This window comes from Mauremys mutica, chromosome 7, assembly GCF_020497125.1.
Source record: "Mauremys mutica isolate MM-2020 ecotype Southern chromosome 7, ASM2049712v1, whole genome shotgun sequence".
Classification (NCBI taxonomy): Eukaryota; Metazoa; Chordata; order Testudines; family Geoemydidae; genus Mauremys; species Mauremys mutica.
Window position 1 is genome coordinate 99,361,522 of NC_059078.1, and position 18,408 is coordinate 99,379,929.

General features: G+C 41.3%; 1 protein-coding gene across 5 annotated transcripts in view; it reads left to right on the forward strand.

The window, feature by feature from the left end:
* Positions 1-17,768, forward strand: part of CC2D2B (coiled-coil and C2 domain containing 2B) — a 111,028-nt gene extending 93,260 nt beyond the window's left edge. For all 5 annotated transcript variants that reach the window (XM_045023935.1, XM_045023937.1, XM_045023936.1 and 2 more), the window contains 4 exons: positions 6,633-6,755; positions 7,641-7,699; positions 9,625-9,802; positions 16,665-17,768. In XM_045023935.1, coding sequence (XP_044879870.1) covers positions 6,633-6,755; positions 7,641-7,699; positions 9,625-9,802; positions 16,665-16,853 — 549 coding nt within the window. In that variant the 3' untranslated portion in view covers positions 16,854-17,768. The remainder of the gene's footprint in view (positions 1-6,632; positions 6,756-7,640; positions 7,700-9,624; positions 9,803-16,664) is intronic.
* Positions 17,769-18,408: the final 640 nt, after the last annotated feature.

The following is an 18,408-nucleotide window of genomic DNA, read 5'->3' on the forward strand; positions in this document are numbered from 1 at the left end:
CCCATCATACCATCCTCTCCATAAACTTATCAAGCTTAGTCTTGAAGCCAGATAAGTCTTTTGCCCCCACTACTCCTCTTGGAAGGCTGTTCCAGAACTTCACTCCTCTGATGGCTAGAAACCTTCATCTAATTTCAAGTCTAAACTTCCTGATGGCCAGTTTATATCCATTTGCTCTTGTGTCCACATTGGTACTGAGCTCAAATCATTCCTCTCCCTCCCTGGTATTTATTCCTCTGATATATTCATAGAGAACAATCATATCTCCCCTCAGCCTTGTTTTGGTTAGGCTAAACAAGCCGAGCTCTGTGAGTCTCCTTTCATAAGATGGGTTTTCCATTCCTCGGATCATCCATTCTCTGTACCTGTTCCAGTTTTCATCCTTCTTAAACATGGGAGACCAGAACTGCACACAGTATTCCAGATGAGGTCTCACTAGTGCCTTGTATAATGGTACTAACACCTCCTTATCTCTACTGAAATACCTTGCCTGATTCATCCCAAGACCTCATTAGCTTTTTTCACGGCCATATCACATTGGCAGCTCAGTCCTCCTGTGATCAACCAATACTCCGAGGTCCTTCTCCTCCTCTGTTACTTTCAACTGATGCATCCCCAGCTTATAACAATAATTCTTGTTATTAATCCCCAAATGCATGACCTTGCACTTTTCACTATTAAATTTCATCCTATTACTATTACTCCAGTTTACGAGGTCATCCAGATCTTCCTGTATGATATCCCAATCCTTCTCTGTGTTAGCAATACCTCCCAGCTTTGTGTCATCCGCAAACTTTATTAGCACATTCTCACTTTTTGTGCCAAGGTCAGTAATAAAAAGATTAAATAAGATTGGTTCCCAAAACCGATCCCTGAGGAACTCCACTAGTAACCTCCCTCCAGCCTGACAGTTCACCTTTCAGTACGACCCATTGTAATCTCCCCTTTAACCAGTTTCTTATCCACCTTTTAATTTTCATATTGATCCCTATCTTTTCTAATTTAGCTAATAATTCCCCATGTGGAACCGTATCAAATGCCTTACTGAAATCCACTGTGTTTCCTTTGTCTAAAAAAATCTGTTACCTTCTCAAAGAAGGATATCAGGTTGGTTGGTTGGCACAATCTACCTTTTGTAAAACCATGTTGTATTTTGTCCCAATTACCATTGACCTCAATGTTCTTAACTACTTTCTCCTTCAAAATTTTTCCAAGACTTTGCATACTACAGATGTCAAACTAAAAGGCCTGTACTTGCCCAGATCACTATTTTTTCCTTTTTTAAAGATAGGAACTATGTTAGCAGTTCTCCAGTCATATGATACAACCCCCGAGTTTACAGATTCATTAAAAATTCTTGATAATGGGCTTGCAATTTCATGTGCCAGTTCCTTTAATATTCTTGGATGAAGATTATCTGGGGCCCCCGATTTAGTCCCGTTAAACTGTTCGCGTTTGGCTTCTACCTCGGATGTGTTAATATCTACTTCCATATCCTCATTCCCATTTGTCATCCTACCATTATCCCTAAGCTCCTCATTAAAGACTGAGGCAAAGTATTTGTTTAGATATTGGGCTATGCCTAGATTATCCTTAACCTCCACTCCATCCTCAGTGTTTAGCGGTCCCACTTTCTTTGTTTTCTTCTAATTTATATGGCTATAGAACCTTTTACTATTGGTTTTAATTCCCTTTGCAAGGTCCAACTCTACATGGCTTTTGTCCTTTCTCACTTTATCCCTACATGTTCTGACCTCAATAAGGTAGCTTTCCTTGCTAATCACTCCCATCTTTCATTCCTTGTAGGCTTTCTGCTTTTTCTTAATCACCTCTCTGAACTGCTTGCTCATCCAGCTTGGTCTACAACTCCTGCCTATGAATTTTTTCCCATTTCTTGGGATGCAGGCTTCTGATAGTTTCTGCAACTTTTACTTGAAGTAATTCCAGGCCTCTTCCACCTTTAGACCCACAAGTTCTTCAGTCCAATCCACTTCCCTAACTAATTTCCTTAAATTTTTAAAGTTAGCCCTTTTGAAATAAAAAACCCTAGTCACAGATCTATTTTTTGTTTATCCTTCCATTTAGTTTAAACTGAATTAGCTGGTGATTTCTCGAACCAAGGTTGTCCCTTACAACCATTTCTTCTATGAGGTCCTCACTACTCGCCAAAACCAAATCTAAAATAGCATCCCCTCTTGTTGCTTCATCAACTACTTGGTGAAGGAATCCATCAGCTATCGCATCCAGAAATATCAGAGCCCTATTATTATTACTGGCACTTGTCCTCCAGTCTATATCTGGGAAGTTAAAGTCTCCCATGATCACACAATTCCCATTAGTATTACTTCATTAAAAACATTAAAGAGCTCTCTATCCATATCCAAATCAGATCCCGGTGGTCTATAGCAGACCCCAAGCACTATCCCAGGGGAGGCTCTAGTAGTAGCTTTCTTCCCCAATGTGATTTTTGGCCAGACTCTGTCTTATCCATTCCATCCCTTCTTATTTCTTTACAGTCTACCTCATCATTGATATACAGTGCTACACCACCACCTTTGCCTTTATTTCTGTCTTTCCTAAACAGCACATACCCTTCAATACCTGTACTCCAGTCATGACTACTATTCCACCATGTTTCTGTTATCCCTATAATATCCGGTTTCACTTCCTGCACCAGTAACTCTAGTTCTGCCATTTTGTTATACAGGCTCCTCGCATTGGTGTACAAACATCTTAATTTTTGCTGTTTGGTTTCACTCACATTCTTTACCCGATTAGGCCCAGACATTCTATGCCCAGTATCACCTATTAGAATGGTATCTGCACTACCCTTCCTCCTTACGTCTATTCTCCTACCCACAGGTGTATCCTTTCTTACTTCGTTTTCTTCCCTCTCAATGTTAAAATCTGGGATGGAGATTTGCTGGACATCTCTCAACCACCTCCCCCCAATTCCTAGTTTAAAGCTCTCTTAATCAGTTGTGCCAGCCTCCATCCTAGACGTCTATTTCCTTCCCTACTCTGGTGAAGTCCATCCTGAGATAACAGTCCTCTGACCATGAATGCCTTCCAGTGGCCATACATCCCCAAACCCTCCTTATAGCATCACTGCCTGAGCCATCTGTTGATCATCATAATCTTGTCACACCTTTGTTGCCCTTCTCTAGGAACAGGCAGAATCCCACTGGAGATCACCTGAGCCTCGATTTCCTTAAGCATCTTCCCCAGCCTGGCATAGTCTCCCTTGATACGTTCCAGCGAGAATCTAGCCATATCATTTGTTCCCACATGAAGGACAATCAGCGGATTCTTTCCCGCTCCCGTTAGGATCCTCTTCAGCCTCAGGTCTACATCCCATATGTTAGCACCTGGCAGACAGCACACCCTTCTCTTCTGTGGATCAGCTCTAGTTGCAGGCCTGTCTATTCTTCTCAGTAAGGAGTCCCCAATCATGTAGACCTGCCTTTTCCTAGTGACAGTGTGATTCTCCGGTCTATCCCCTGTTCCCTCTGGCTGCAAGTCCTCTCGATTTCTATTCACCTTTGGAGCCCTCCGCAACCCATCCCGTATCCTCCTGGGGCTCATATTTGGTGGTGTTATCTCCGTTGAGTCTTCCCCTCTTCCTATAGGACTAGCTGCTCTTCTCTTCTCCCTTGCCCTCTTGCCTTCAGCGACTACCTGCTGTGCCCCTTCTTCATTTTCCAACTCCGCAAACCTGTTCCTGAGCTCTATTTCTCCTTCACTAGCCCATCTTTTCCTCTGCCTGGTTCTCTTCCACTATCAACCTTCCTCACCCAGCAGTCTCCCCTCAGAGTTCTTTGGTCCTGCTTCCATCCTCAAGTCTGAGCTTTTCCCATCAGACTCCTCATGTCTTTGCTCCATCATCTGCTCGAACTCCCTTCTAAACTCAGAGTTTCCACCTGCATCTCTAATCCTCAGATCTTTTCTTCCATCAGCTCTATCAGGTGGCACTTCATGCAGACAAAACTCTTTTCAGGTACCCCCTCCAGGATTATTTACATGCCGCAGCTTCCACAACCAGTCATCTTCATTGTGTCTTCCACTGCTTGGGTCACTACCACAGCTGCCTCTGTATATGTCATAGGCTTCCCACATAAATCCTGTAAATCTGGGAAACAAACCAAACCACAACACCACCACCCACAGCAAAACAAACCCCCAACGAGCATCAAAACACTGCTAGAACACCACACACTCCCTTCATTAGCCTGTCTGTCCCTCTGCCTGCCTCTCTTAGTCTTGCCCCCCAAACTCCCCTTGCAAACTCCCCTGTTTACAGCTCTGTTTGCTGGCTCCTGTGCTGCTGCCTGACTGGCTGGCTACCTTTATAGGACCCCTAGTCAGAGAAGCCCTGCCCCCTAATCAGGGCTCAGCTTCTCTCCCAGCACACTGCCTCTACACATACAAATACAAATAGCTACAAATACCTTCTCCAACAGAAGTCCCACTCAAACTCCCCTGTTTACAGCTCTGTTTGCTGGCTCCTGTCCAAGCAGGACAGAGCATCAATAATCCTAGTGGCTCCCTGGTGGCCAAGACAGTTTTGTTTTACCAGCAATTCCCAGATGGTTTCACATCCATGCATAGACATCGAGCCATTTCTGAACCTGCAGAATGAGGGCAAGCTCAACTATCCCAAGCCAATAGTCTTCTACCTCACAGCCTGATATTTGGATGGACAATGGACACAGAGAGGTCATCTTCTGAAGAGGCTCAAACTGTTCTCCATAACAGCAGGAAAATATCTACAAGAAAATGTTATACAGCTAAATGGAAGTTTTCCATCTGGTGCCAGCATCATCACTAATCTCCAGAGAACTTGGGGATCCAACCATCTTTGACTATCTTTTGGTTCGTTAAAGACATCAGGTCTATTCCTTAGCTTGCTGCATGTACGTCTGCCGGTGATTAACGCCTTTCTTCCTCCAGTGGAGAACTGCTCAGTCTTTACCCACCCTGTGACCATGATGTTTCTGAAAGGTTTCACCAGAACTTTTTCTCCAGTATTGAAACCAACACCTATTTGGGACTTTAATCTGGTACTGCCAGTGCTCATGAATCACTGATGTGAACCTTTGGCCTCCTTGTCCCTTCTCCATTTATCTATAAAAGTGGCTTTCCTAAAGGCAGTTACCTCCACCAGAAAAGTAGATGAGTTTGGGGGCCTTATGGTGGATCCTTCCTACACAGTTTCTACAAGGATAAGGTGTCTCTGAGACACCCTGAATTCATCTCATAGGTTCCCTCCAAATTCCACTTGAATCAAATCATACACTTACCTTTTTTTTTTAACCAAAACTATTTCCTAACAGATGCAACCCGAGATCCATTTGGAGAGTATCTTGCATTGCTATGAGCACGTGGGAACTTCTCCCTCTTGGAGGTGTTCCCCTATGAGATCTGTAGAATGGCTCTGTGCATACTTTTACTACGTTACACCCTAATACAAACTTCCTCTGCAGACACATCCTTTGGTACAGTGGTCCTGCAATCTGTGGTGCAGAATGGTTCCTTGCGCCCTCCTCCATGATGAATACTGCTTGGGAATCACCCTCAGTGAAATACCTATAGGGACCACTACTCAAAGAAGAAAGGAAGGTTACTTACCTTACAGTAACTGAAGTTTTTTGAGATGTGAGGTCTCACTATGGGTATTCCATGATCTGCCTTCCTTCCCCTCTGCTTTGGATCCTTCCCTAAGGTGATTTGTAGTAGAGAAGGAGCTGGAGAGGCAGTTGGTCCGCACTGCCCCTTGTGCCCTCAGTTCAGAACACAGGATGCAGTTGCAGACCAACAGACACTGCTAGTGAAAAAATCTTCTGGTCTCAGGCTCATGGAGTGCATGTGCACGCACACACAGTGGAATACCAATAGCAGGGCCGGCTCCAGACCCCAGCGCGCCAAGCAGGCGCGTGGGGCGGCATTGTCGGGGCAGGGTGGCATTTGGCTCCGGCGGACCTTCCGCAGTCATGCCTGCGGGAGGTCCACCGGAGCCCGGGATGAGCGGACCTGCCGCAGGCATGACTGCGGAGGGTCCCCTCTTCCCGCGGCTCCGCTTGAGCTCCCGCAGGCATGACTGCGGTGGGCGTGCTGGTCCCGCGGCTCGGACGGAGCTTCCGCAGGCATGCCTGTGGATGCTCCACCGGAGCCGCGAACCAGCGCACCCGCCGCAGACACTTCTGCCCCGGCCGCGGGACCGGGGAAGGGCGGCGCACTGCGCCGCCCTGCTTGGGGTGCCGTAATTTATAGAGCCGCCCCTGACCAATAGGAACCACATGTCTCAAAGAACTCCAGTTACTGTAAGATAAGTAATCTTCCTTTTCCATTTGACTTCTTTGGGAGTTCCCCATAGGGATGACTTGCAGGTTCAGGCCCTATGTTTGTATTAGTGAAATGTTAGTCAAAACTACAAGTGGTTAAGCCTGATCCTCTTCAGTTGGCAGTACAAGTGCAATTGCTTCCCTCCATCATACTATATAATGGCATTTCTCTGGCTTCTTATATACTTGTATTGGTATTAAATGAAAACATTTAAAAGTACATTTCACATCTTTTAACTTAAAACAATTTTTGTAGATTGATTGCCACATTTTGTACTACTGTTTTGATAGGTCTGGTTTAATACACAGCAAAACAGTTCACCAATGTGCATAAGTTTTGAAATTTCAAAGGAAGGTTTTTGGAGACAATTTCTACCATACAATTTTCAATGCATAAAAACACAAACTGTACAGGTAACGCCTCCAATTTTCAAAGTTTATCTGTCTCATATAAATTATAGTAATTATCATTTGTTATGTTTGTTTCAAAAGATCATCATTGTTAATAAGTTGCTGTAAAAAGCAAGCAGTAATTGCTTGAATACCCCACTCTTGTAAGCAGCCGTAAATCCTGCTGGGAAAAGGTTAAGTGGGTTGGCTATGCTGATTTAGAGGCAGGTGACTAGTTCCTGAATTTAATGGATTTGTGAATGATTCTATGAGGAAAGGTTTGTGTTGAGCAGTCTGGAAGGAGCAGTCAAGCCTGCAGAGAAGGTTTGAACTGAACCATATCACCTTATTGTTATAAGAGCTAAACAAAGTAGATTGAGAAAGGTGCCTGCTTAAGGTGCCAACTCTATTTTCATTAAGATAGTAAAAGTTAATGGGCAGATTGTTGACTACTGCTGAGGGGATCACACAGTGCAAATTACGGGTTGTGGAAGGTCTAAATGAGTGTGCCAAGATGACATAAAGCTCATTATGTAGAAAAACCACCCTGATTATGGGGCTGTTATATGCAAGAACAATCTTCACGCATAAATTAGAGCAACCAGAGAATTGGTCTAATTGACGTGGTGTTAACAGCCCCAATGGGGCCAAAATCACAGCTCGGGATTGGAGCAGTATGTGTGTGTCCCTATCATGGCCCCTTCCCTCTATCCACACCCTCTGTGTGTGCAGCTGGGTAGCATAGGAGCCTCTGGGACACTGGGATGATCCTCAGAGGGCCAATTGTGCTTACTGTATGTACATATTCCAGTGACAATGTGTGCAAAGTAGCTGCACTTCATTTGAGGATCTGGCCAAATGTCTTGTTATATCTTAGATGTATACTTGATAGGAAGTTATCTCTTTCAGCCAAAAGAAATACTTTACACCCCTACTAATGGAAGCATGGTAGAAGAACTACAGAACAGGTAGGGATCTTTTTGAATACTAAAAGCATGTGACCATAGTGGAAGTTGGGGATGCTCAGCTTCAGGTCAACAGTCCATTACTTTTCTACCACAAATTTATCTTTTTATACTTGTCTGAAGTATATTAATTCTGTGTAGTCTAGCCATGTTTATCTAAAAGAAGCGTTAAAGTTTTAGGACCAGATCATAAAAAATAAATGCTTTAAAAGGGAATTTTGTTAATCATGTTTCATTACTTACATTTATTTATAAATAGGGCTGTCAGTTAACTCATGTGATTAACTCAAAAAAAATAATCACGGTTAATCGCACTGTTAAACAATAGAATCCCAATTGAAATTTATTAAATATTTTGGGTGGTTTTTCTACATTTTCAAATATATTGACTTAAATTACAACACAGAATACAAAGTGTATAGTGCTCACTTTTTATATTTTTTATTACAAATATTTGCACTGTAAAAATGATAAACCAAAGAAACAGTATTTTTCAATTCACCTCAGTCAAGTCCTGTAGTGCAATCTCTTTATCGTGAAAGTGCAACTTACAAATGTAGATTTTTTTTGTTACATAACTGCACTTGAAAACAAAACAATGTAAAACTTTAGAGCCTACAAGTCCGCTCAGTCCTACTTCTCGGTCATCCAATTGCTGAGACAAACAAGTTTGTTTACATTTACAGGAGATAATGCTGCCCGCTTCTTATTTACAATGTCACCTGAAAGAGAGGACATTTGCATTGCACTTTTGAACTAGCATTGCAAGGTATTTACATGCCGGATATGCTAAACATTTGTATGTCCCTTCATGCTTTGGCCACCATTCCAGAGGACATGCTTCCATGCTGATGACACTCGTTAAAAAAAAAAGCCTTAATTAAATTTGTGACTGAATTCCTTGGGGGACAATTGTATGCCTCCTGCTCTGTTTTACGCACATTTGGCCATATATTGCATGTTATAGCATTCTCGGATGATGATCCAGCACGTTTGTTTTAAGAACACTTTCACCTCAGATTTAACAAAATGCAAAGAAGGTACCAATGTGAGATTTCTAAGGATAGATACAGCACTCAACCCAAGGTTTAAGAATCTGAAGTGCCTTCCAGAATCTGAGAGGGACGAGTTGTAGAGCATGCTATCAGATGTCTTAAAAGAGCAACACTGTGATGCGGAAACTACAGAACCCGAACCACCAAAAAAGAAAATCAACCTTCTGCTGGTAGCATCTGACTCATGATATGAAAATGAATATGCATTTGTCCGCACTGCTTTGGATTGTTATCAAGTAGAACCCATCATTGGCATGGACGCATGTCCTCTGAAATGGTGGACAAAGCATGGACGAACATACGAATCTTTAGTGCATCTGGCACGTAAATATCTTGCGATGCCAGTGCCACGTGAACGCCGGTTTTAATGTTCAGGTGATATTGTAAACAAGAAGCAGGCAGCATTATCTCCTGCAAATGTAAACAAATTTGTTTGTCTGAGCGATTTGCTGAACAAGAAGTAGGACTGAGTGGACTAGTGGGCTCTAAAGTTTTACATTGTTTTATTTCTGAATGCAAGTTTTTTGTACATAATTCTACATTTGAAAGTTCAACTCTCATGATAAAGAATTTCCATTACAGTACTTGTAATGGGGGAATTGTTCTTTTACAGTGCAAATATTTGTAATAAAAATAAATATAAAGTGAGCACTGTACATTTTATATTCTGTGTTGTAAAAAAAAAAAAGTAATATATTTGAAAATGTAGGAAACATCCAAAAATATTTAAATAAATGGTATTCTATTGTTTAACAGTGCGATTAATCGCACGATTAACTGTGATTAATTTTTTTAATCACACGATTAATCACAATTAAGTTTTTTAATTGCTTGACAGCCCTATTTATAAACATTTTGTAACTTTTATCACAGGATCGAAAAGACCTTAAAAAGTAAAATAATGGAATGGCGGTTTCTGCAACCAACTCGGTGGCATCGACAGTGTACTGCTCTTCTACGACAAATTCTTCCCAAGCTAGAATTAAGAAATAGGATCTTTGTTACAGAGAAAGAAGAAAATGAATTGGAAAGTTTACTGGAACATTATTGGGTTAGTAGTTACATTATAAACAATTAAATTTTATAATTTAAATATAAACAAGATTAATTTAAAACTGAGTATGTGTAGTATAAAGAAGGTAATGTGTATAAATAGCTGCAGCACTGAATACAGAAGCTCACTCATGATCAAACATATTTTAATACTGCTTTATTTTGACATAAGTAAGGAAATAACAATGACTAGCTATATAAAAAAGGAACAAAAATAATTTTTAAAATGCTCAAAATAAGAACCACGGACTTACATTTCTGTAAGTTGACATAGAATATGTAAAACAGTTTTTACCAGAATGCATCTTATAATAAATCTCACATTTGGAAATTATTTCCTGATATTTCTTTTCATAATGTCACCCTTCTGGTTTCATATTTTAGAACAACAAAGACAATTTATTTCCATCTTTGCTGTTTACATCTTTCAGATATGTTAAGATGGTTATTTAGTCTCCCACTCATTAGTTATTATTTAGATGGATTGTATTAGTTATTCTTCTTCAAGTGATGGTCCCTATCTGTATTCGACATATGGGTGCACTTGCACGCCATGTGCCTGAGTCCGGAAGTGTTCTTAGCAGTGTCCATTGACCTGCAAGTACATAGTGCATCTCCTTGAGCTTCCAGCTTAAGGGTATAAGCGGTAGTGCAGGTCGACAGCTCTTCAGTTCCCTCTTACAGCTTCATGGCCTGAGTTGGAACTCCTGTTCCTTCGCACTTTTAGTTTGCTAAAAGAGTGACTTACTTTGTACATACTTTGTAAATAGTTTGTCTTAGTGATAGTTAGATAAGTTAAGTTTTAGTGTAAATGGAAGCTGGACCAGGGCAAGGCCTTCAAGGTGACATGCAAGTGGGACGCCAGCAACCATTTCCTCCCCAGGGACAGCTTCACCCAATTTGCCAACTGTAGGTTCATCTGCTGGGCCCGGCTTAACTGCGTCCTGCTGAATGGAGCCATCCGCAATGGGAATCGGGACAAGCGATGCAGGAAGTGCGCCTATGCCAACGAGACACTACCCCACATCTTGTGTAGCTGCAAGTCCCATTCCAGAGCCTGGCAATTGTGACACAACGCCATCAAAGATCGCCTAGTCAGAGCCATCCACCTGTGGGGAAGGTAGCCGTGAACTCCGCCATCCCCAGAACCGACAGCCAACTGTGACCAGACATCGTCATCACCAGCAAGGACCGGAAGAAGATCATCATGGTGGATGTTACAGTGCCCTTCAAAAACAGGACCCTGGCTTTCCACGACACCCGATCTCGAAAGCTGGAGAAATACGCCCCTCTGGCTCACATCCTGAGAGCTAAGGGCTTATGAGATCCAAACTCACACGCTGATCATTGGAGCCCTGGGTGCATGGTACCCCAGTAACGAGCGAGTGCTGAGAGAATGTGGAGTCAGTCAACACTATGCTCAGCTGATGCAGCAACTCATGATGTTGGACACCATCAGGTAGTCGAGGGACATCTACATAGAACACATCACTGGACATTGGCAATATCAGGAGGAATGAGCTGGAGTGCCAATAAAAGGTGCTGTCGGGAAAGTAACTCAAATACTTTCCTGATAGACAGACTGTTTTTATCTAAATGGACAACCTATCCTAAATTCTCAATTACTGAGGGACAATCTTCACTTATTGATCTATTTTGCTTTCTGCCACCAACTCTCTGTATAACTTTTTTCATGAGTAATGTACCCGAATACATGGATGCTAAATATCTAAACTGTATTCTTCAATTCAGTCACCTAAATTTGGGTTATTGCACTATATGTATCTTATGACTTTAAAAACAAACTTTGTATTTGTGGATAATCTAAACACTATACCCAGATGTACAGACACTCCTTTCTCAACCTATGTATTAAACATTTTTTTAACATTAGCTTTAATAAATTTTTAATTCTCTTCCGCGTTCAGAGACTGTATCCCCACCCTGCCAGGACTATGCCCAGGATTCGAGGCTTCAAAAACTCTGTTTTCTGCCTGCGCTCCTTCTCTGCAAGCGACGAACACAGTGGTGCTCTCTACTGCCTGGGCAAGACACACATCGCAGTGTGCTGCGCAATCTAGAAGTCCTTCCTGCCCAGGGAAGCCTACAAATTCTGCCTTTGCAAGTATCTAATGAAGGATGTGATGAAGCCTCAGGCACACTCAGAGACCCCTTGTATGGCAGCCACCACCTACAGTGAGCACCCCTCTGAGCACTGTGCATGTCTCAAAACCGGTGGTACTGAAGGCTAAGGATAAGTCCTGACATGAGAGCAAAAAACACTCCCAAAGGCATAAGAGCAGGACTGCTCCCATGTGTAGCATTTCATCCCTGAGCCGAGCCAGGGTGGGTGAGATGTTGCGTACAGATCCAGCCAGACTGGTGCCCAAGGTTCCCTGCTTGGAGCATAAGGCCAGGCACAAATGGGATCCGATGGTACCAACGATCATCTCAGCACCCACAGAATCCACAGCACCCACAGCATCTCAAACGTCCAGCATGCACACCAGTGTGCACAGCACCACCCTCTCCACCAATCCCCACGTGCCTGCCAGATCAGCCAGCCCCACAGACACTACCAGGCCCCTCCAGCATCTCCGCTGGTGCTCCATGGACCCTGGCCGCTTGGAGACATTCTTGACAGAGGAGTTAATCCTCCCACTGTCTCCCCTTCTCTCTGGCCTTCTGCTAAACCATCCTTTGAACCATTGGCAACATGTTCCTTCCCTCATCTCTCAATGACAGTGGCGTTCTTAGTAACCATTACCTCAGCCAGACGAATTAGTGAACTTACAGCCATGATGGCAGACATACCCGCCCCTCCCCCCCAAGAGCTTGGCTTGTTTAGCCTAACCAAAAGAAGTCTGAGGGGAGATATGATTGCTCCTCTGTAAATATATCAGAGGGATAAATATCAGGGAGGGAGAGGAATTATTTAAGCTCAGTACCAATGTGGACACAAGAACAAATGGATATAAACTGGCTATCAGGAAGTTTAGACTTGAAATTAGATGCAGGTTTCTAACCATCAGAGGAGTGAAGTTCTGGAACAGCCTTCCAAGGGGAGTAGTGGGGGCAAAAGACATATCTGGCTTCAAGACTAAGCTTGATAAGTTTATGGAGAGGATGGTATGATGGGATAGCCTAATTTTGGCAATTAATTGGTCTTTGACTACTAGCGGCAAATATGCCCAATGGCTTGTGATGGGATGTTAGATGGGGTGGGATCTGAGTTACTACAAAGAATTCTTTCCTGGGTGTCTGGCTGGTGAGTCTTGCCCACATGCTCATGGTTTAGCTGATTGCCATATTTGGGGTCGGGAAGGATTTTTCCTCCAGGGTAGATTGGCAGAAGCCCTTGGGTTTTTTCGCCTTCCTCTGCAGCCTTGGGCACAGGTCACTTGCTGGAAGGTTCTCTGCACCTTGAAGTCTTTAAACCATGATTTGAGGACTTCAGTGGCTCAGACACAGGTTTGATACAGGAGTGGGTGGGTGAGATTCTGTGGCCTGCATTGGGTAGGAGGTCAGACTAGATGATCATAATGGTCCCTTCTGACCTTAAAGTCTCTCTCTCTCTCTCTCTCTCTCTCTCTCTCTTCCATAAGGACAAGCTACACCCTAAATTCCTTCCAAAAGTGGTGTCTGAGTTCCACCTCAATGAGTCCATCCACCTGCCAGTTTCCTCCCAAAAGCCACATGCCTACGCCACTGACAAGGCCTTGCATTCCCTTGACGTCCATTGCATATTACCATACTACCTCCACAGGACTCAACTATTTCACAAATCACCGAAACTATTCATAGCCATTTCCAAGTGGTCAAAATGATCAAGCCCTCTCGTCCCAATGAATCTCCAAATGGGTCTCTGGGTTCATCCTCGAATGCTACAAACCATCCAACCTACCCCCACCTGGCCTCCTTGGTGGATGTGACCTGGTAGGATATCTGTCAAGCAGCGACACGGCAATCTGTCCACACATTCACAACACACTATGCCATCGCACAAGCAGCAGCTACAGACACAGCTGTGGACCAGGCTGTACTGCAGACCGCACTTACATTGGCATCCTCGCACCCACCTCCACACTGATCACTGCTCATGAGTAAAGCTACAGTTTTGTCATGGAATCCGTGACTTCCAAAGACCTCCATGACTTCAGCCCTGGCCGCTGGGAGCTGCAGGGTTCCACTGCCTCCCACAGCAGCAGGGAGCTGCGAGGTATTCCTGCCACCTGAGGCAGCAGGCTGCCATGAGCTTGAGCTCGGAAATGTTTCTTAGCAGTGTCCATTGACCCACACGTATGTAGTGCATCTCCTTGTGCTCTGAACCGAGGGTATAAGAGGTAGTGTGGGTCGATGCCTCTGCAGTTTCCCTCTTACCATTATGGAATCCAGTCCAAAGCAGAGGGGATGGAGGGCAGGCGCCACACATCTCTAAGAACCTCCAGTTACAGGTAAGTAACATTCTCTTCTTCCTGGAGTGATGGTCCCTATGTGCATTCCACACATGGGTGACTCATGAGTAAGGCTACTACTCCGCCGCGTCTGGACGGGTAAGTCAGTCGAACTAGGGTACTTCGACTTCAGCTATGCTATTCGCGTAGCTGAACTTGCGTACCCTAATTCGACCCCCCCCCCTTAGTGTAGACCAGGCATAAGATACCGCAATTGTAAATCAGCTTTTGTATAGTGTGTAGGAATGAGGAAGGTGTAATTTCACAGCCATACAGTAGGATAGATTTTGATTTCAGTTACTCCAGTGTATATTTGGAGTAGCTCCACTGACCCAGTGGAATCCCTCTTTGCTATCTTAACCAAGTGAGAGACAAACAAAAAGCATGAAAAATTTTCACAGATGCACTGAAAATCTTCAGTACACTAGATATCATACAACTTCTGCCACAAACAATAAAATGGAATTTAGATTGAAAGCTTAAAAGCCTTTTTTCTGTAATGTATTTTCTCAAAGTTTCTGTTCTGTTTCTTGAATATCCCAAGTAGTGTGATTTACAGTTTCTTGAAGGAAAATATTTCTACAATGATTTTATTTATAATGGTCATATTCCATAGATTCTCCTGAAAGATCCATTCATTAAATAGAAAAATGGAGCTGGCTGGGGAAGCAACAGAGCACTAACCCTAGTTATAATAACATTATGAAACGAAAGCAGAATTGTGTTCCAGTTATTAATCATCCCTTGTGTGAAATTGTTTTCCCTTTATACTGTGCATCTGCTCATAACACAAGTATAAATGTTACTGTACATAAAATATATTTAAAAATTCTTCATAATGATTTATTATAAGATACTCTCTTTGGGTGAGATTCTGTGCTGTGCCTCTAGAGGTATTATCTACACTTCGAGCTGGAGGTGTAAATTCCAGTTTGAAGAGACATACCTGCGCTAGCTCTGATTGAGATAGTGTGCTAAAAATAAAATTGTAGCAGCAGCAGGGGCTAGCTGTCCTGAGTACCTATTAGTGTCTTGGATGTACTTGGAGCATGAACTTAGTGTCTTTGTGTAATTGGGACCGTTAGTCCCTCCCATAGCTTATCCTTAAAACAAACAACATGTGCTGGGTCATCATTTGAGACTGCTATAACATGAAATATATGGCAGAATATGAATAAAACAGAGCAGGGGACATACAGTTCTCCCCCAAGGAGTTCAGTCACAAATTTAATGAATGCATTATTTTTTAATGAGCGTCATCAGCATGGAAACATGTCCTCTGGAATGGTGGCCGAAGCATGAAGGGACATACGAATGTTTAGCATATCTGGCATGTAAATACCTGCAATGCCGGCTACAAAAGTGCTATGCAAATGCCTGTTCTCACTTTCACGTGACATTGTAAATAATAAGCAGTAGCATTATGTCCTGTAAATGTAAACAAACTTGTTTGTCTGAGCGATTTGCTGAACAAGAAGTAGGACTGAGAGGACTTGTAGGCTCTAAAGTTTTACATTGTTTTGTTTTTGAGTGCAGTTATGTTACAAAAAAAATCTACATTTGTAAATTGCACTTTCACGATAAAGAGATTGCACTACAGTACTTGTATCACGTGAATTGAAAAATACAATTTCTGTTTATCATTTTTAGAGTGCAAATATTAGTAATAAAAAATAATAAGTGTACACTTTGTATTCTGTGTTGTAATTGAAATCAATATATTTGAAAATATAGGAAAAGATCCAAAAATATTTATTAAATTTCACTTGGTATTCTATTGCTTAACAGTGTGATTAAAACTGTGATTAATTGCGATTAATTTTTTGAGTTAATGGCGTGAGTTCTCTGATTAATCAACAGCCCTAATTAATTGCTTACTTTTCATGTATACTGACAAAACTTTTAATTTGGATATTCTGCATGAAATCTGGGCCACATTGAAGTCAATGGCAAAACTCCCATTGGCTTCAGTGGAGCCAGAATTTCATTCTCTCATTCTCTCTTACCATGGCCAATAAGGACAAAGAAAGAAAGAACCATTTTTATTTTTCTGAAAGTTTCTTAATGCAGTGCAATAACTTTTTACAGTATGTTTACAGTATGTTTTATAGTATGGTACAAGAATATACAATATAATCTTTACATTGAATCAGTAGCTTAGAGCTAAAATACATTTCTGATAAATGGGAGGTTGGTTACTTAATAATTAGACAACTTGATGGAATTCATAAGAGAATTATCAAATGCTTCATTTCAAATTCAGACAAATTCATATGCCATATAGTGTTTTTGATATGTGAACATTTTTTAATCATAAAGCTATTATGAATAAAAGTATAGCATTTAGTTTTTCATAAAATAATCCTTTCAAACTGTACTTATAGTTTCAATCCTATGTTTTTCTAGGTGACAGGATACCCTATACAGATGCCATACACAGATTTACCATCAATAAGTGAGGCTGTGTATCAAACTGGCATTCATTCTTCAGAAATCCCGAACACAGAATTTGCTCTTGCTGTGTATATTCATCCATACCCAAACAACATCTTATCTGTATGGATCTACTTAGTTTCTTTGGTCCGTCATCAGTAAACAGTGTTGAATTCAATTATAATTAAACTAAGTTACTACATGTTACCTCTCATGGTTTAAGATGGTTATTTAGGCATGAGAACTGGGACATGAGAAGCTAATTTTATACCACGAGAGATAAGCCAGTACTATTTATTGTACATTAATAGAATCTTGTTACTATAGAGAGATTGTAGCTTTTAAATGTTCTAATTAGATCTATTATAAATTGACCTTATCATTTTTGCTAATTCACAATAATCTGAGACCAGCGTTAAACTCCTGTAAATCATTAGAATTACCATATTCAGTGTCCAGAAAAGATGTTTAAATGATTTCTTGGGGAGTAGAGAGTAAACCCTTTGAAGAAAGATCTTAATGGGTTGTTTTATAAAAGAATTAGAATTTAAGGTCTTGCTGCCTCAACACAGTGAATTTCAAACATTCCAAGCGTAACACATAGTTGATACTATTAGTTAAATAAGGTGCTGTAGAATATTGTGGAATGCATATTAATGTTTGACTGGTAAAGACACAGTGGTTTACAATGATGAATGTGAAAGTTGTGTAATAAAATTCAAGTTTGTAACTTTAATATCCAGAAGGCTTCCCTAAATCTCAAGGCATTGTCCTACTCTTTTGAAATCATTGGGGGCAGGAACAGATCCTTAGTGTCATTGCTAACTTGTGAAGTTCGCTTTGTGTGTTATGTTTTATATTCTTTTAATTTTCAGTTGTAAGGGTTTTTGGAATGATTAATGGCAAATATTTTGTTCAAGTGGTGTTATGAAAATCCTTACTTTCCATTAGCAGAATGTTTATGTTGTTTAGTTTTTTAAAACTGAACGAGTTTAACTTTAGCGTACAACAGTTAACTGTAAACAATAGGATTGCATACAATATACTTTATTATAGGGAAACATTCAAAAGCAAAGCTGTCAGATATATAAATGTTTTTATTATAAACTTTTAAAATCATAATATTGATAAGTAAATAACTAGTGGTTTATTATTATTTGATATAGAATTTTAAAATATAAAGTATAAAGTAAACTATAAGGAATATTAAATTAATATTCATTGTGTATATTAAAATATGTTATATACACATTAGAAAATGCCATTGCTGATGCCACTTGGGACAATCTGGAAATAAAACAGCACACTGATAACCAGGTTTTGAAGTTTGATTATTGTCAGATTAGGATACTTTGCATCCTCTGTATTCAGGGTCATATCTATGGCTGGCAGAGCTAATACACTGGAAGAGCTAGTGTCTTTTCTGGCTTGTACATAATCAACAGAATTGTTGGCTAGGTGCCATTCGCAGATTGTTGGTGATGTGTCAGCCAGCAAGAAACCAGTTTAACCTTTAACTTCCAGACTGAATTTGCAGCACCGGCAGCCAGGAAAACCTAATCATTTCACTTACAAACAGCAGAATTGATTTGGACTTTTGGAGGTCGTTGGAGACAATAAACAGGAAACTCCACTTTGCTATTTTTACATACACTAAAATACTAGAGTTGAACTGCAATTTAAAGGGAGAGGCTGAAACTTTGGATGAAATAATTCA